The 16,977-nt window shown below is 39.1% G+C and overlaps 1 protein-coding gene across 8 annotated transcripts in view; it reads left to right on the top strand.

Annotated features, from left to right (window-relative positions):
• NTRK2 (neurotrophic receptor tyrosine kinase 2) overlaps positions 1-16,977 on the top strand; it is a 210,892-nt gene that overhangs the window by 15,713 nt on the left and 178,202 nt on the right. For all 8 annotated transcript variants that reach the window (XR_008463732.1, XM_054185016.1, XM_054185015.1 and 5 more), the window contains exons 2-5: positions 2,616-2,690; positions 2,928-2,999; positions 9,966-10,034; positions 12,611-12,765. Coding sequence is in view for 7 of the 8 variants with exons in the window: in XM_054185016.1 (XP_054040991.1) it covers positions 2,616-2,690; positions 2,928-2,999; positions 9,966-10,034; positions 12,611-12,765 (371 nt within the window). In the remaining variant the exon portion in view is untranslated. The remainder of the gene's footprint in view (positions 1-2,615; positions 2,691-2,927; positions 3,000-9,965; positions 10,035-12,610; positions 12,766-16,977) is intronic.

The following is a 16,977-nucleotide window of genomic DNA, read 5'->3' as shown; positions in this document are numbered from 1 at the left end:
ATTACATCTGTCCACTCTTCCTTCAAGGATTTCCAACTGCATGAAATTTGCTTTACTGTCATGTTCCGTACCGAGAGTGTTTTTACAAATGTATTGCAGAGCAGTTATTTTTTTGAGTTAGTCGCACTTAGCCAGAATTTCTTCTGTGTCCCTACTCGAAGTGTGGTTGTGGAAAATCAGTGATTTCTTTTGGTTCTTTCAGTTAGGAATCGTAAGTCATTCACCATAAAGAGACTAGCGCCAGCTCAATGTAAAGCATGCTCCCCTTGCTTTTCTTTTAAGGGATGCAATAAGAGAAGGAAAGAAAAGATCATAAATTCATTCCACTGCTTCTTCCCAAATTTCATCCTTTTGGTTTGTTCCTTAATGGACCAACTCTGATCTTTTTATATAGATTGTGTGCTCATACTCAGATCCTTGTCTGATGTAAATTGTGGTAGATTCATTGACTTCAGCAGCGCTGAGCTGTTTTACACTGGCAGAGGCTTACCACAGGATGTAATACACTAATTTATTTCTGTATGACACTGTAAGTTATGTCAAGTTCTGGAGCTTCTTGTAGTGGGAGGTTCTGGTTAAACGTTTTTATGATTAGAATTGCAATGTCAGATTTGGATGGGTGACAAGTGTGTTTAAGTGATGGATCTGTGTTCTGGCAGTGTTTGTCAGAGGTTTTTTTGATGGCTTAATCTTCAACTAGTACAAGAGGTTGATCAGTTTCTTTTCTTTTACTCTTCTGAGTCTCTTCTTCCTCTGTGTTTCTCTGTCTATTTTCCTCAAATCCCGCTTTTCTGTATTTTCCTTGTATCTATCTGGTCTTGATAGAATTCTTGTTGGGTGAACACTGAGGGCAGGATGAGGAAGGTATCATTGATACCTCTTGCATAACTTTATTTTAGCATGATGAAGTCCAAGTGACAGCGAAGGTGATAATTAAGTCATGAGTTCTTCTTAAGGGCATGTTCAGAGGAAGCATGATCATTCACTTGCAGGACTCTCAGGTGAAAAAATTGGTAGGCTTTTATGAACTTCATTGCTTTTACTTGGCAAGATATGTAAATTTACCAACCAATGAACAAAAAATTAGATTAATAAACCCCAAGAGGGTAAATCAGATTGCCGTAAAAAATCCAGCGAAGGAAACACAAAACATGAAGGACTCTATTATCTTGTAACAGGTACACCATTTTAATCTTATCCTAAGAAGTCCTGCAGAGCAGTGTCATATGATGCTGTAGTAATGTGTTTTGTCTAGTGTCATGCATTGGATTTTTACTGCCCTTCTTTTTCCCAAAGGACAATGAATCCCATTAGGGGAAACTTTTTGCTTTTGCTGGTAGTTGGCAAGAGCATAGCCCAAGTCAGCTTTGCAGCTTTGGAGGAAAGCCCAGCCCAACTTTTAGGATACTCAAGCTTCTGTTGGGATGTGGGCACGTAGCAAATTTCTCTAGCACACCAGTTGAGGTAGATGGGTTGTCTTTGGGAAAGCAATACACCACCTTTCCAATTCATCATAATTTCCTTTAAATAAAAAAAAAATGCTTAAGATGAAGGTAAGTTTTATTCTAGCAAAGAAAGACTCCTTCTTTTTAGGAAAAACTGCAGCTTTGGTTAGTTCTGGATGCTCATGAAAATACAGGTCAATCTCTGTTTAAGTTTTTCTATGACTGGGGTTATCTTTTGAAATGCGTGGACTCTTTAGCAAGACATCGCTTACATCCAGGCTTACTTTTCTGCCCATAATGTCATTTGAATTGCAGTTTTCACTGATTTCTTCTTCCTAGACTGCATGATTTGCATCATGAAACTTCTTTTTTTGCTACAGAAGAGGTAACAGATTATGTATCATGCCATGCATTACCTGTAAAACATTTTTGTTTCCAGTCTGTGGGATGTCACTGGTTATTCATAGATCTCACATGAAGATAATACAAAAGATCTGCTTGCATGCCCACATCCTTTTGGTGTTCAGGCAGATATTCATGGTATTTGAGTGGACTCAATGCTTTTATCTACTATGACAGTTTCTCTTCTCTTAATTTTTGCTTGTGTATGTAGCATCATGAAGTACAGCCTCCCTTTCCTCATTTTTCCTATTGCCACACTTTGTAAATAGAATTGAAACTACTTTATGGCAGGGAGGAAATCAGTTTAACAAGTGATTAAGTTAACAACATGAGAGAAAAGACTAGGGCAGTCTGATCCCCCCTCAATGTAAGTGGGGGTAGCTCCAGTACCACCACTAAAGTTGACTCTTTTGCTGTTGTAAAATCCATGAGGTAGGGAAGTGTGTCCTGGAAAATGGTGACACTGTAATGCAGCTTTATTTACTGTGCCTTCAGGGTGACTTGCTTCCTTGATGAACAAGGCTTCATTTCCCCTGTGTAAAACTCAGCTGCTTCTTCTCCAGACCTGTCCCACAAAGTACCATTTAAATGGTGGGGAAGATTTTAAGGAACACTTTCACTCTGCAGATGCTCTAACTAGGTCTTAGTGTTAATTGTAATAGGTCAGCAGTCAGTGCTGACTTTCAGACATCGGTGCTTGATCTCTGAACAGTCAGAGCCATGGAAGGATGCACTTTCATACTTTTTTCTGTCTTGCTTTTTCAACAGTTACATCGCAAACCAGCGAAAATTAGAGAGTATCAATGACAATGAAGTTGGATTTTATGTTGGACTTAAAAATTTGTGAGTATATGGGATGCATATTTTATAAAGCTCTTTTTTCTTTATTTCTTGTATAGTAGCAAATAGAGACCTCATCAGACTGTAGGCCTCACTTTGGGTGTTAGAGAGGACAGTTGTAGATCTTGCAGTTCAGCCTTGTTGAGATGTCATCCACACTTTTATTTTAACCATTATTATCATTATGCTTTCCATTATATATTAAATGAAATATTCTAACAGTTTTATGTATTTTCACAGGACGGTGGTGGATTCAGGCTTAAGATTTGTGTCCCGTCAGGCATTTGTGAAAAACGTCAACCTACAATACATGTGAGTAAGGATAGCATCTGCCTTCTAAGTCAAAACTGCCCAACTCATGTCAGTTTATTTAGTTGTTAATTTATTTTCCTCTTTTACCATTTCCTTCATATAAATTGTTTTAACAAAACAGACTTATAATCGTCTTCCATCATTAATTGACGTTAAATAAGATTTGTATGGTAAGGAACTGACTGAACACAGAACATGTACGGTAAGGAAGCGGCAGATCACAAGAACATAACGTGGGATGGTAAGAAGACTGTCCAGTTAATTATACTGTATCTAAGAATGGACTATGGCTGTGTCTTTTGTGGTAAGTAGTGTAGCACAAAGAGCGACCCTCTTGGCTTGTTGCCGAGGGTATGATGCATATAACCCTATGCATTACACTCAGTGACATGGGTTTGACTAGCTCTAGTCTGATTCAGTGGGCTGAATATATTTAGCAGCTGCAGTGCAGTCAGTGCCTGCATGGAGCATGTCTAATCTGGGAGACTGTGGCATGACTATGAACTTAAGTCCTGTAAGTGGGGATGATCAGAAGACTCACTTTGGAAGCTCACTCAAGACCTGAACTAATGCACCCAAACAGAATGTAAGAATGAAGTTACTTTCACACCCAAACACAATTTATGGTTTATGAACTTCAGGAAGAAAAGTTCATGCCTGTGCACCTTTTCACTGTGGTTGTCTAGATTACTTACACTTTAGATTTACAAAGGCTGAACTGAGCAAGTTCTTTATAAAAGTACAGAGAGAAAATGATCAGCTAAAATGAAAGACTGTGTTTCTTTTTAGTATAAGTGCATGTCTCTGAAGGACTATAGTACCTTTTGGTGGGACAGTCACGGAGTAGCTCGCTCTGCTACTTACATGGAAAACTGTGGCACTACTACAAAACACTGAGGTTGTGTGAGGGGCTCAGTTCCTCACACGTACCTTGTTTTGGCCACATATTCAGGTATGTGTTTCGGTCCATCCGTCTTTGTTAGATATATTTAGCACTTAACCTCTTGCTTTTGTTAAAGTCCTAGTGAGATCAGGAAGACATGAGGCCAAGCCTTGGGCTTGTAAGGTTCTTCCATATTTCAGTGAATTATCTTCCTTGTAATATGGAAGAATGGTTGAACTGTGCACAGAGCTGATAGCTTTGCTAACGAAATTCTGCACCTGTGTTTTCCAAAGAATGGCAACTAATTCGTGTAAGGAAGTGGATGTGAATGTCCTTATCTGCCTAAACAATAACTGCTGTTCTTAATGTGGAAGAGTCACGAGAGGAGTGTGAACCAGATTGTGTCAACCTATGAGGCTTACATATTACTTCATATAGTCATTAATAAAGTAAATAGCTTTTACTATTTCAGTAATTAGTTGGCGATGTAAGGGAAGTATCTTCTAGAGTGAATTCTTGAGTTTTCCTTTGTAACAATTGCTCGGTGAATTATGGCTGTAAAAGATGAAATTCCATAAAGTCAAGTGCATATGCACTGGCTGTGGAATTGTGCAATATGAACTTACTGTCTGAGAGGCACATTTGCAGAGAAAGATTTAGTGGCTGTGGTGGGACAGAATCTCAGCGTAATGCAGCAGAACAAAGAAAATTCAGTCTGGGATCAAAAGGAATTTTATGTTAGATTTTTACATCTTTTCTCTGTTACCTTAGCTGCTGGGAAGACGTCTATCGGAATACTGTAAATACATTAGGACGTTGAATCTACCCATCTTGAAAGATACTACAGAGAAGAGCTATAAGGAGCATGTAAAGCAAATAATTTGAGGAGACTCAGAGGCTGCATATGTTTAGTCCAATAAAGAGAAGACTGAAAAGGAACATACATCTTTTTATGTTTAAACACAGAGCAATTATGATGAGGAGAGCAATTAGTTCTCTTCATGACTGTGAGTACAGAGTGGGAAATAATGAGTTTAATTTGAAGCAAGGTAAATAGGTGTTTGGAAGACTTTCCCACCTGTATGGGCAAGTAGACACTGCAAAAGGTGAGATCCCAGTTGATGGGATGCTCTTGATAGGCTTTTTGGCCTATTGCCTTAGGTAAACGGGGTTTGTGCAGTCACAAAGTGACTCTGTCCCCAGTGGCTGCTTCTAACCAAAACTTATACAGGTAAAAAGGTTTTCTGAAAACTGATTGTTGGACAGAACAGGGAGACCCTATTAGAGTTCCCACTTAAAGGAAAAGTGTTGTAGTGCATATATGACCTGCTAGGCACTACAGAATCCACATGGACAAGATGTCTTTAAAATACCTCATCTACAGGAAGAGCTTCAGCTGGAGCACACAGTCAAACGTGGAATACGTATCTGTTGGTAAGCAGGCTGTACTAGATCTGTAGTTCATAAAGCTGCTTGTTAGAAACAAATTGGGCTGTCTGACATCTGTTTGGTTGATGTACATGAAATCCTGATCCAGAATACTTATGTTATGAACGAGGAGCTTATCCAGTCTCCTACTGTGTTTTCTTTTGGTGGGGATTTAGTAGTGTTAGCAGTCACAGGATAAGCCCAGATAAGATGGAAAATATTGAGTGGCACCACCTGCTTTATACATGCGCGTGACAGAGCAGTAAGTATGGAGACGTTTTTTGCTGAGGCTGATGTATTTTTCCTGCAAAGAATGCATTTGTTTATTTTCTCTGGGAAGTCTTGATGCACGCTAAAATGTTTCTGAAAGCCCCAGTGAATCACTGCTTGTTGTCATCAGCAATAAAACTCCTGTTGACTGCACTGGGAATGAAGTGCATCCCCTGTTGTGGTTGGGACAGTGAAAACTATTAAGAGCTGAAATCATTTTACTTTGCAAGAGTAACCTCTGAGTACAGGTCTTTGAGAAGTCTTGCATTTTGTTTTGAAACAACAGTATGTAACTATTCCAAAAAGAAAACAAAAACTCCAAACGCTTTTCTGAAGACTGCTGTAACTGTATAAACTTTAATTTTGCTAGTGATACTATTACAGTTTTCTTTTTCTTCTATGAAAAATCTTCTGATGTAGTTAAGGAGCTTTATGATATGAATGTAGTATTTACTTTATGAATCATATAAGAATATCAGATTATAAGGAACTTATTAACACACATTTCCTTAAGCCCTTTTTTGTCATTACCTTATTTTCTTGGCCAAACTTCTGTAGCCCAAATACCTTTCTGGAGTTATGGATGATGCGAAGATTTGCGTAATAACAGGAAAATAAATGCTCTAATGGATATTACTTAAATGTCATTCATAGCCTTTCTCATCTAATTATGGTATTCTCATTGATCTTAGACTCGAATTAGTCAACAGTCGCATTTTACAAGCTATTAAACAGTCCTAGTTTAGTAGTGCTGTAATTTATATGCTTATCTTCTGCTAACAGTAATTTTAATGGACCTGTGTTAATACATGTGCATGGTATACTGTCAGTACCTTTAAACATAAAAATACATTTCACAGGAAGCGCATATTTCCAAAAACATTAAAAAATGGCTGTTGTTACATGCCAGGCTGTGTATAATTGCATCGCTGAATCATAGATTTGTGACTGTAGTATATATAGAGCTCTAAGATGTGTTTGTATCTCTACACTGTTTGGATTTAGGTAGGGCAGCAAAATGAAACCATTTGAGACCTTGCTGCAGATTTTCCCTTGCTTGCACACAGGGCTGGCTCCAGCCATAGGCAGAGCAGGCAGTTGCCTGTGGAGGGAGACTGAGCGTAGCAAAATAGCCATTTCTTCACCACTTCCCCCCAGTTCTCCTTAGTTTGGTTACCTCGTCTTTCTTCTTGCATCCCCTTGCCAGGAGCACTATAGGCGGTAGAGCTGTGCCTATATCGCTAGCTGCGTGAATATTTATGCAGCTTCTCAGGCTGCTTTTGCATTCCTCGCATTGCCACAGATTTGCTTTTAGCTGAATGAGGACTAGGAAGTTTCAAGTGGGGTTGAAGTTTGTATGTAAAATTCCGCATGCTTTTGATTGAATTTGCATCCTCTCTCTAGGTGTAGCTTTGGAACCAGGCTGTGTACTCCAGACATAGTGTTTATTATTACTTTTTTTAAGGCTTTAGAACCTGAAATGGGTGTTCTTGATCTTTTTGTGTGTAGCTGAACTGGGGAACTAATTTATATTCTCTTTCCATGGAAGTGTAAGCGTGGTCCTTAACTACTCCATAATAAGCCTGATTGTGATTTTTTCACTTAACATGGATTAAAGGGACTGCACTAAGCATCTCTATAATCAATATAAAGTGCTCAGTTTGTGAAAAATATGTATAACATTAAATTTACTGTCTAAGTATCGCTTAAGGTGATAGATAGGTAACAGTGGTCTGAAAAATCTCTGTTGAATTACTTGTCAACTTGAAAAATGTTGAAGGGAGAAAAGACTACAAATGGCACTAAATGTTTCAACCTATGATCAAGAGTATAGGCACAAGAATTTTTCTTTATTTTTCTTACTGTTCTTACTTCCTTTCCGTGGTGCGTATCAGGCACAACTGGTAAAAATCTGAAAAGGCAATTAAAGCTATCAAGGTGCTTTTGATTTTTCAAAACTGCAATTGTTAAAAACAAAACCGACTATTCTTTTGATAGTTTTACTTAAATTATCAGTCACAGTTTTTCACTGGCTCACGTGGACTCATTGATCCCTGCACAAAGTGTTCAGAAAGTAACATGCCTGGTGACATTTGGGCGGTCTGGCTTATGAATCTAAACAAGCGAGGGCTATTCTTCTGCATAAAGGTTTGCAATGATCCTCCAAAAGCAATAACTGGCCTGAGGCTAAATGACAAGATACAGCTGTGGCAGTGCCTGATTCGCACAGTCTGCAGTCTGATAGAGTTCATAGCTCTGAAGCAGGCAGCTCAGCGCCTCACAAAGAGATGGGATGAGTTAGATGAGCATGAGTAGGTTGAGCAAGAAAACACATAAGCAGCCAGGAGGAAATCTTTAGGAAAGACGGGACTTCAGTCTTGCCTGCAAAGTGGGTGGGCTGTTAAGTCCATGCTGGGTTACTAACAGCAAACCCTCTCCTAGAGTCAGTCTTCATGTTTTTAAGATATTCTTGAAAATTTAATTTTTCAGGTATTATTTTCGTAAAATAAAAAATAGAGAACTACTATCTCAGAGGATGGCAGAGGCTCTTATGTAAGATGTTTGTGCCCCATTTTCAGATTTCTATTTTGATGCTTTAGAAGGCATTGGTGGTAGAGGGTTTCAAATCCCCTTTGATGTGCCCTGGTCTGGAATCAGAGCTTGGGCCTGGGCTCTTCCATTAGGGTGCCATGGAAGATCACACATATTAAAAGGCTTCAGCTGGACAGAGATTTCCCTGAGGAACCTGTTGTCTGATGGTGAGGGAGTCCTCCTGATATGGAAGAGTGGGGTCCTCTGCTGTGTGAAAACCAGGAGACAAGTGGCATGGGCATCTGTCTGCAGCTAAAGCCGATTGTATATCTGGTTGTCTTTCAGGAAAGGCGGCATTTGGTTGCTGTGCAGGTAAGAGAAGCAGGTGCATGCCTTGTTTGGTAATACCACAGGGGCATCTGCGTGTGCTGCTCAGCAGTGTCAGAGCTGGAGGGGTTTTTCTGCATGGCGAGTGAAGAGTTGCCCATGGAGGGATGGGGTTTGATGTGCTTCACATTGCCTTGGTGTTGGAGACAAAAGCCCAAGTCTGTATGACAATTCAGCTTCTTTCTTTCAACCTCCTAACGTACTGCTTATATATATTAGGGAAAAAATCATAGTGTCAGTTTTTACTGAAACAGGACTCCTGTCCTATATGCAAATTCTACTTAAATTCTTATATATCCAATCACGGTCCACGAGAGATTTTTACCAGCATCTTCCGTAGGGCAGTCCAGTTAACCTGACTGATGAAATAGTACCTCATCTGTTTTGTTCTCACACATTAGGACTGGATAATTTGCAAACGTCAGGCTGTTGTTTGCCAGAAGGAATCAACAAGGAAATTCAGTAAATAGGTTCTGTTCTAAATGTTTGTAGGAGATCCAACTTGTAATGTCTCTTGTACTCGGAGATCAAGGACTGAAAGTTTGGGAAGTAAACACTGCGTTCTTGAGTCAGGGGGGGAAAAAAAAGATATTTAATCCCTGGTTTTAAATGCAATGCAACTTTAACTATGGAGCCCCTATGGCGCCTTTATAATACCACATAAAACTCATGTGGTATTTTGGCTCATAACACTGATTTGCACTGTACTGCTGGCAGTTATACAGTTTACTGCTCTCACTGTCTTTAATTGGTGGACTGATAAGACTGTAGAAAAGCAGCGTTATTTTGCTATGGGGTGGAGAAGGCAATTTTGTAAGCCTGGGAGGGGAGGAGTATTTCTAATTCAGATGAACATTTATTTGCTCTGCATAATGGGAGAGGACCTTTCACTTAATTACCACTGGAAACCGTAAATGCTTAATTGACATGAAAAAGCCCAATATAGGCATTTTACAGTTTTCCTTTTGATCTTCCATGTGGGTGCATATTGTACATGCAATTTGAAAAGAATAACTAAAACGCTGTGATGTGGATGTGTGCTAGCATGTGAGGAGGGCTTATGCGAGTACAGAGTTTGGTGCAGCATCAAAGAAAGGGATACACCCATTTCACTTATGAATAAATTGAGCATGTAATTAACACCTGGACTTTACAAAATACTTTTGAAACACAATTGATTCTGCTGCTTTGCTGCAATGAACAGAAGTGCTGAAAGTGAAAATATTGTTGACCCCTGCTGAGTTTGATTTTGAATGTGTTTGACTTTAGATGCAGACTGGATTCAAACCGTTGAAACTCATCACACCATAAAACGAGACTGAGCACCATTTCTTTACAACTGAAGTCAAAGGAATAAGGGCCTTTTTAGAGCTCATTTGAGTTCTTAATTTTTTTGAGACACAAACTATATTTTCAGTGTAAGAAGCAGCAATTCTAATTAATACAATCTTTCTCTTTTCCCATAGCAATTTATCCAGAAACAAGCTCTCAAGTTTGTCCAAGAAGCCTTTTCGCCATCTGGGTTTGTCTGATCTGTAAGTTGTCATTTCTTAAAATAAAGTTTATTTTTAGCCAGAATGGAAGAACAAGACTTTGCAGTTTGTTCTGTTGAAGGTAGAGGTCCATCAATGATTAGGACTAAATTCTGCTCCAAACAAAGCAACAATGCCGGACACTTAAATACAGAGAGATTTTCATTCCAGGGCTTCAAGAAGGTCAACTGTGTCTTTTAAAACAATGTAGAGGTCAAAATAGCCTCTTCCCTTCAGCTTTAAAATATTTTATTGTGGGATTACTTCCCACAAAACTACTGATGTTTGTATTAAATTTTTGAACTAGTGAAAACACAGCCTTCTACAGATCTTCAAATGAATCCTCTCTCTCATATTCTTACATTGGCCCCACAGCTGCTATACTTATGGTTGGCTATTGAAAAATATTTTTATTTTCTCAAATTCTTTGAGTTGCATTATACTTCATATAATCATTTGGTAATGAAACACTGGTAAACATTTATTTGTAGATTGTTTCAATATTACATTTGTATCCTCTGTTCCATCAAACAGAATTTCTGTATTAGTATACATTCCAAAATTTTGGTCATCTTCTGGGTTCTTTGCTAATATATGGGTCTGCAGAGAGCCTGCAGGAGCTTTGGGAGGGCTGGGGCTGCAGAGGAGGGAAAGATTGCTCTCCTGGAGCTCAAAGCAAAGTCAGCAGTTGTCTAAAACACCAGCCCAAGAATTGCAACACCAGCCTTGCAATGCTTGACCTCTTCTGGTGCACTTCAGCATGTGAGAAATGAAATGAGCAAATCCCAGTGCCACAAAAAGAGATTATGCCCCTTAGGTATTGGTTTGTTGATAATTAAGTTGGTATAATAATTTTCTTTACAGCCCAGGGAACATTACTCACTGGAATTTTCCTTCGTCATGTGGCGGTCGCCGAGCTCTGATGGAGAGACTAGGTAGTTGCAGAGCACTCCCATTGCTGTATGTTAGTACTCTTGTAAATAAAAACATAAAGGGATGAAAAGTTCAGGATAGGGTGAAATAGGAGATATTCCTCAGGTATTGTAGAGAAGAAGATGCTGTTTGGAAAGGCTTCTTCTTTTAGAACAAACTGTTTAGAACAAGCTTCAGCTGTAAAATTACAGCAAGCAAGATAAAGACATGTAGTTTACTAGGTCAGATTTGCTCTTTCACACAAATCTACGTGGACTGACATCATGCCTCTGTCCAGCATCCTGCCTGTGATGTGTCTGACTCCCTTGGTGGGTTTAACACAAAATAAAACAGTGGAAGAGGAGGACTGCTCAGCCACCGGTCAAGAGAAATTTCTCTTTTATGGGGAACTTAAATGTTGAAACAGAAGATAGGAAGTAAATCTTGCTGTTTTGAATATGCATGTTTTATGTTTTCACTTAAGGGATCCTAATGTTCATCTCTGTCTTGCACAAGCAATTCTTGTCCATGCTGTGGTGGTGTTAAAGTCCAGCAGATTACTTATGTGAATACAAAGTGCTCTTTCAGAGACATGCAAGAGTGATCCCTGCAGCTGTTAAGCCTCAAAGATCTGCAGGTGGCTTTTGGGGGAACAGGTTACAGCTCTGATAAGCTGAGGTTGTTGTGATTCGCGTGCTTCATGACCTCAGAAGGCATTTCTGAGCATGGATTCTGTAAGCAACTTGAGTTTGGTTTCTGTGCATGGAAAAAACCTGTGAAATTTTGTTAAGAATTGTTCTCCTTGTAATGAGATGCCTTAAACAGTCAGTTGCACACGCTTTATTGGATCTCATCTATGCCTGTAGGAGAAAAAAAGAACACTGTGTTACTTCTTATGTAGATACTGGAATGTTTCTGCTCATATTTTACCTGGACATTATTGTATTACATTGTTGTGTAGATTTATTAAATTTTAAAACTAGAATTCGCTAAGTTTATTAACCTGTCATTTAAATTCTGTGCAGCATACTGTATAGCTAGATGATACATTTCAGTTTCAGGGCCATTTTTTTGGTTAGTTTTTCTTCGTGACATCACCTAGTGTTTTACTCTGGGATTTTCTAGAGTGTTGTAGTGGATGAGTTTTGAAGGTTAGGTAAAATCCTTTTCTATGGTTAGAGCTTGCCTGTAATCCATGGCTGTTTGACTCTGTAAAGGATTTACCACCTCACAGTAATAAAACATTTCTGGCATGATATTGCTGAGGTAACTGGGCAGAGAGTCAAGTGTAGAAGAGAGGAATTCTGATCTTTGCTTGACTTTTATGAAATAAAGTGGAGCTTTGTGGAAAGCCCAGTTCCCCACGTGCTCCTGATTTACACCAGTGAATTGGAGGTAGTCATTGAGCCCCGTGTGTGATCTGTCTGGTCTATGATGATCTGGATTCTTGGTGCAAAAGTGAGCTTCATTCTCTACCTGGAAACTGTTATCCACTTGCAGCTTGTATTACACTGAGGTTACTAAGGTTGTATTTCTTATCTTTCTTAACTAAAGGGTTCAGCTTCCACTTTTACTCAGCTGAGTGCTTGGAATCCCCCTGCCCCTCATTTTTTTCTACATGCACGACATATTCTGCATTCTGAATAAACTAGTTTTTTTTGCTATAGGATATTGGTGGACAATCCATTCAAGTGTTCCTGTGAAATTATGTGGATCAAGAAATTTCAAGAGACCAAGTTTTACACAGAAACTCAGGATTTATATTGCATAGATGACAACAACAAGAGGACAGCCTTGCTGGATATGAAGGTTCCGAACTGCGGTAATACTCTTGTAAAATAAAATTACTGCTAAATTGTTATGAGACAGGAAAAACAAACATGCTTTTTTTCCAAGATGCCTATCAGGATGACAACAGTGCTGTTAAAGGAAAAGGTTTCAGTGGAGATATTAACCGCTCAGTTGCCTTTCAGCCCACATGGAATAATTCTGGGAGCTTCAGTAAAGCTTTTTTTTTTTCCTTGATCCTTTAAGGATGTACCATTACTCAAGTGGAGGAAACAGAACACCAACTGTAGATAACACACAAGAATTATATAAGATGCATGTGCCTTTGTTAAACTAAATAGTAGTGCTTCCAAGCTCAACAGACACAAAATTGTACCTTCTTGAATTTTTTTCAGGTATTTATGATGCATGAAGTCTTTATTTTCCTTCAAAAATACTAACTGCAGTGCTAGAACCATAGGAAGAAAATTTAGAACTAACTGCTAATAGACACAAATTAGCAATAGCTCTGTTCTTCACACAGATAAAATTCTAGTGAGTTCACTTGTAAAAGCTATGTAAAAGAGTCATAACAAGCTCAGGTCTGTCTCATTTTGCAGCATATTGTTTTCGGTGACATTATACGGATCTGGACATAGGGGAAAAATGATGTAACAATAAGGCCATCCCTTTACTTTTTTTGTATACAACTTTGTTGCCTGTATATGGCCCTGGGACAGCTGGGGAAAGGTTTCAGCCACTAGTTGAAGAGATTTTTCGTGCTGTGTGTAGGAGGGGCAGAGACCGGGTGTTTCTGACACAACGTGAGACCTGCTGGACTCTGGAGTTCCGTTTGCAGAGCAGGGAGCTGGGGTGCCCAGCAGGAGGCAGGCAAAATGGAAAGGGAGCAAGGGTATCCTCATGGAGGGCTAATTTGGATTGGAAAGGCTGTAAGTGAAGGTCAATAGCAGGAGGAACACTCAATGGGCAAAATTGAGTGTCCTTTTCTCGTCCGCTTATATGGAGGTTGTTGCACCCTTGACAGCAGCTGCCAGTGAGGAGCTGCCATGGAGGGGACGTGCTGCAGACCCAACATGTGAGGCGTTTAATGGCAGTAATGCATTTTATGCCCACATATCATGCTGTTGGTCTTGTGTCCAGCGTCCTGCTGGGGCGAGGTGTGGTGGTGTACTCATGACAAAAAATATACTAGTATCTGGTGGAATCCAAAAAAAAAAGCAACCTATTTAGGGGGTCTTGCGAGCTGCACAGTTGGTCTTGTGTGCTGCAGGTCCTGATTTACGTGAAGTGGGAGATGATACCAAGATGAGGTAAACGGACCCAATCATCTCTCCAGCTGGATGGACTAGAAAGTAGATTAATCTGCTGGGTGTAGAAAGGTCTCCTGGTGGACTGAGATTCATTACTACAAACCAGGAACTCCAGCATAGTCTTTTGTAACATTCCTGGCTAGCACAGCTGGAAGCTACAAGGTAGCTAGGATTTTTTTTTGAAAAGTTTTGATGTTAAATACCCAGAATTAAACCAATGAGACATTATTTCTCCTGAGTTCTTGACCATCTTCAGTCTGCAACAGGCTTGTCTCTGACCTCTGGATGCTGTGTAGGTACACGTGTGTGTACACATGCATGTATCCTGTGAACATATCTTGACTAAAATACTTGCCATGACAAAGGAAGGTGTCACTTACAACTAGAGGAGGAAGAGGAGGACGAAATGTATATACGACATTCAGATTGGAAATTGCAGTATGTGGAATTTCCGTAAGAGAAGTGTATGTTTTGCTGAAGTGGATGTGAGCACATGTCTGCAAATTATTTATATTAGTTTACAGGGTCCAAATATCAGTGAACTCACTAAACTTTACATAATTGGATTTTTTTCCTTTTTTTTCTATTGTTTTAGTGCGTTTTTCTTCCCCTTAATTTACCTTTTTCAAAATGAACCAATGCAGGACATAGGTTTTAATAAAGATGTCAACACAGCCTTTTCCTAGGCATAGAATAGAGAAACCCAGATGAAGAGAATGGCTGTCTCAGTGAGCATGGGCTCTGTTCTGGAAGATGTCTGAAAGATCCAATGCACGGCTTGCTTTCAGTATCTCTGCAGATATTTTTCTGTGTTTAAAAGGACAAGACTTAATTTAAAAAAAACCCGCTGATGTAGCTGGTTTATTTCATTTCCAGAACTTTGTGAGAGGCTAATAGGTAGAACTGAAATAGAAGAATTAAGCTTTTGACATGTGTGATTTTTTTTTTTCCTGAGCTACTTGACCTTTTTAGCTCTTTTTGATGTCAAGAGAATTTTTTGGGCATGCAGGCCTTTGAATTTCGTTAATAAAACATGTTCTAATTTTCTCTGCTAATGAAATGGTTTCATCCCATCTCTGGTTTGTTAATTTTTTTTTATTTATAAACTAAGCAAACATACTCTCTTCTTTGTGTGCAGGTGTTATTAATTACTTCATAATATTATAGTAAGTGGCCTGTACAGTACGTGGTAAATGTCTTGGTAATAGGACGTCTCGCTACTGTGTGCTGTTAATAAATCTCTTGCTGGGAAGTTGGAAGAGGCCACTGTGGTTTCTTGATCATAAGGCTTTGGTTTGTGGATAATTGATGTGAAAATTAGCAAAGTTTTTTGGTACTTATTGTTTATATGGTAGAAGTATTCATTAATTTGCTGATTAAAGGCTGGTTGCAATTTAGAGGCCTCTTTTCTTGAGGTTCAAAGTCGGGTATGCTTACTATCTGGAAGATCCTTTCCAGCTGCAATATTAAAGGTGTCAATCAATTGTTACGATGTTTGCAGAATTATTTTTTCAACTGCATTTGAAATGTATTTATGTATGATGAAAATTCTCAGATTCTTTTAAGTTTGAAATTTACACTTAATTACTCTGTCACAGGTTTTTAAGACGCATTTACCACAGTAGTATTAGTAGAGCCTTCTGTCTAGAGGAATGGTGCTGTTTAGTTTTGCTATTTTCACAGCATTTGCTGGTTGTTGGTACAACATGGACAGCATCACCACACAGACCATCCTCTTTTTTTTTTTTTGTTTCCACCTGATACATAGCATTAGGAAATGAAGAAAGAAAGCTAATAAGTAAACACTTTGTTCTTATTACTACTTCTGTAAGCTCTGGTGGCAATTGTCACTGGTGTATTAAGTCCTTGGAAGTGAGGCATGTCCCATGCCTGGGGTAGGGTCACTCAAAAGTCCATCAGGCTGCGGGGACTTTGGCACTTCAGTCACTTCAGTGGCTCACTGAATGCCAAGGAGGCAAGACCATGTCTTTGGGACTGGTTATTAAGGTGTTGGTTGCTTCCTCTGGTAGGCATTCAGCTACTTGGAGGCTATCGTGGAACTCACTGGTATCAAAAGAAGTCTTTTTTTCTTATGGTATTTTTGGGGGAAGCCTGGCTTCTACAGCTGTCTCTGCAGTCCTGTGTGGATTTTTTGTTTCTCTGGATCTCAATCCAGTAATAGTGTTTTGCCTTATCTGGCCAATTTAGTTAATCAGATTGCTTTATATATGCTGGTGCGGTGCTTGATCTGGCTTTCAATTTTGCTTACTGTCCCAGCTTTCTATGCTTATTTATGATGTATTGTTTCGGTAGATGTTTTCTTTCTTGTCATTGGTCATGCATGCCAGCTAAAGTCTACTGAACAAAGTGGCAAATTAGTCTCATGAACTCATTTGTACATATATTTGTACATATAACAAATGCATGTTCAGACTGGCTATTTCTATATGCAGCCAGTCAGTGGAAATGTTGTCTGTTCTAAGCGCTACTGGATTTTATGAATGCTAACACTTTTTGTCTGTCTCTTCCCTTGCACATGAAGTTCTATGGTGCTCCTTCTTGTGTATGACTGACAAAATTTTAGAAGTTGTTGTAATATAGAATTACAATCTGAAGAGATGGGTTGCCATTTCTTGCTTAGGTGTGAAAGTCACAAAATTTTACAGGTAGTTGTTCAGATGACTATAAATGGACTGGTGGTAGATTTTTGCCCTAGAGGTAAATAAGTAAATATCAAACTGGAGGCAGGTGCCTATAAATTCTAAGGCGGGGGGGAAGGCTAAGTGAAGGACTGACATGTTTATTTCTTTGAATTTACACAAAAGATTGTAGTATTAGTGAGTCAATAAAATAAGCATTAGATCTTAGGCAATCACTGTACAATGCAGTCTAAAACCACAAGCAAAGGCATAATCCAATGGGTGTTGACATTTTTT

Source organism: Rissa tridactyla, chromosome Z (assembly GCF_028500815.1).
Source record: "Rissa tridactyla isolate bRisTri1 chromosome Z, bRisTri1.patW.cur.20221130, whole genome shotgun sequence".
NCBI lineage: Eukaryota > Metazoa > Chordata > Aves > Charadriiformes > Laridae > Rissa > Rissa tridactyla.
Note: the sequence above shows the minus strand (reverse complement) of the source record. Positions and strands in the feature narration are given on the sequence as shown.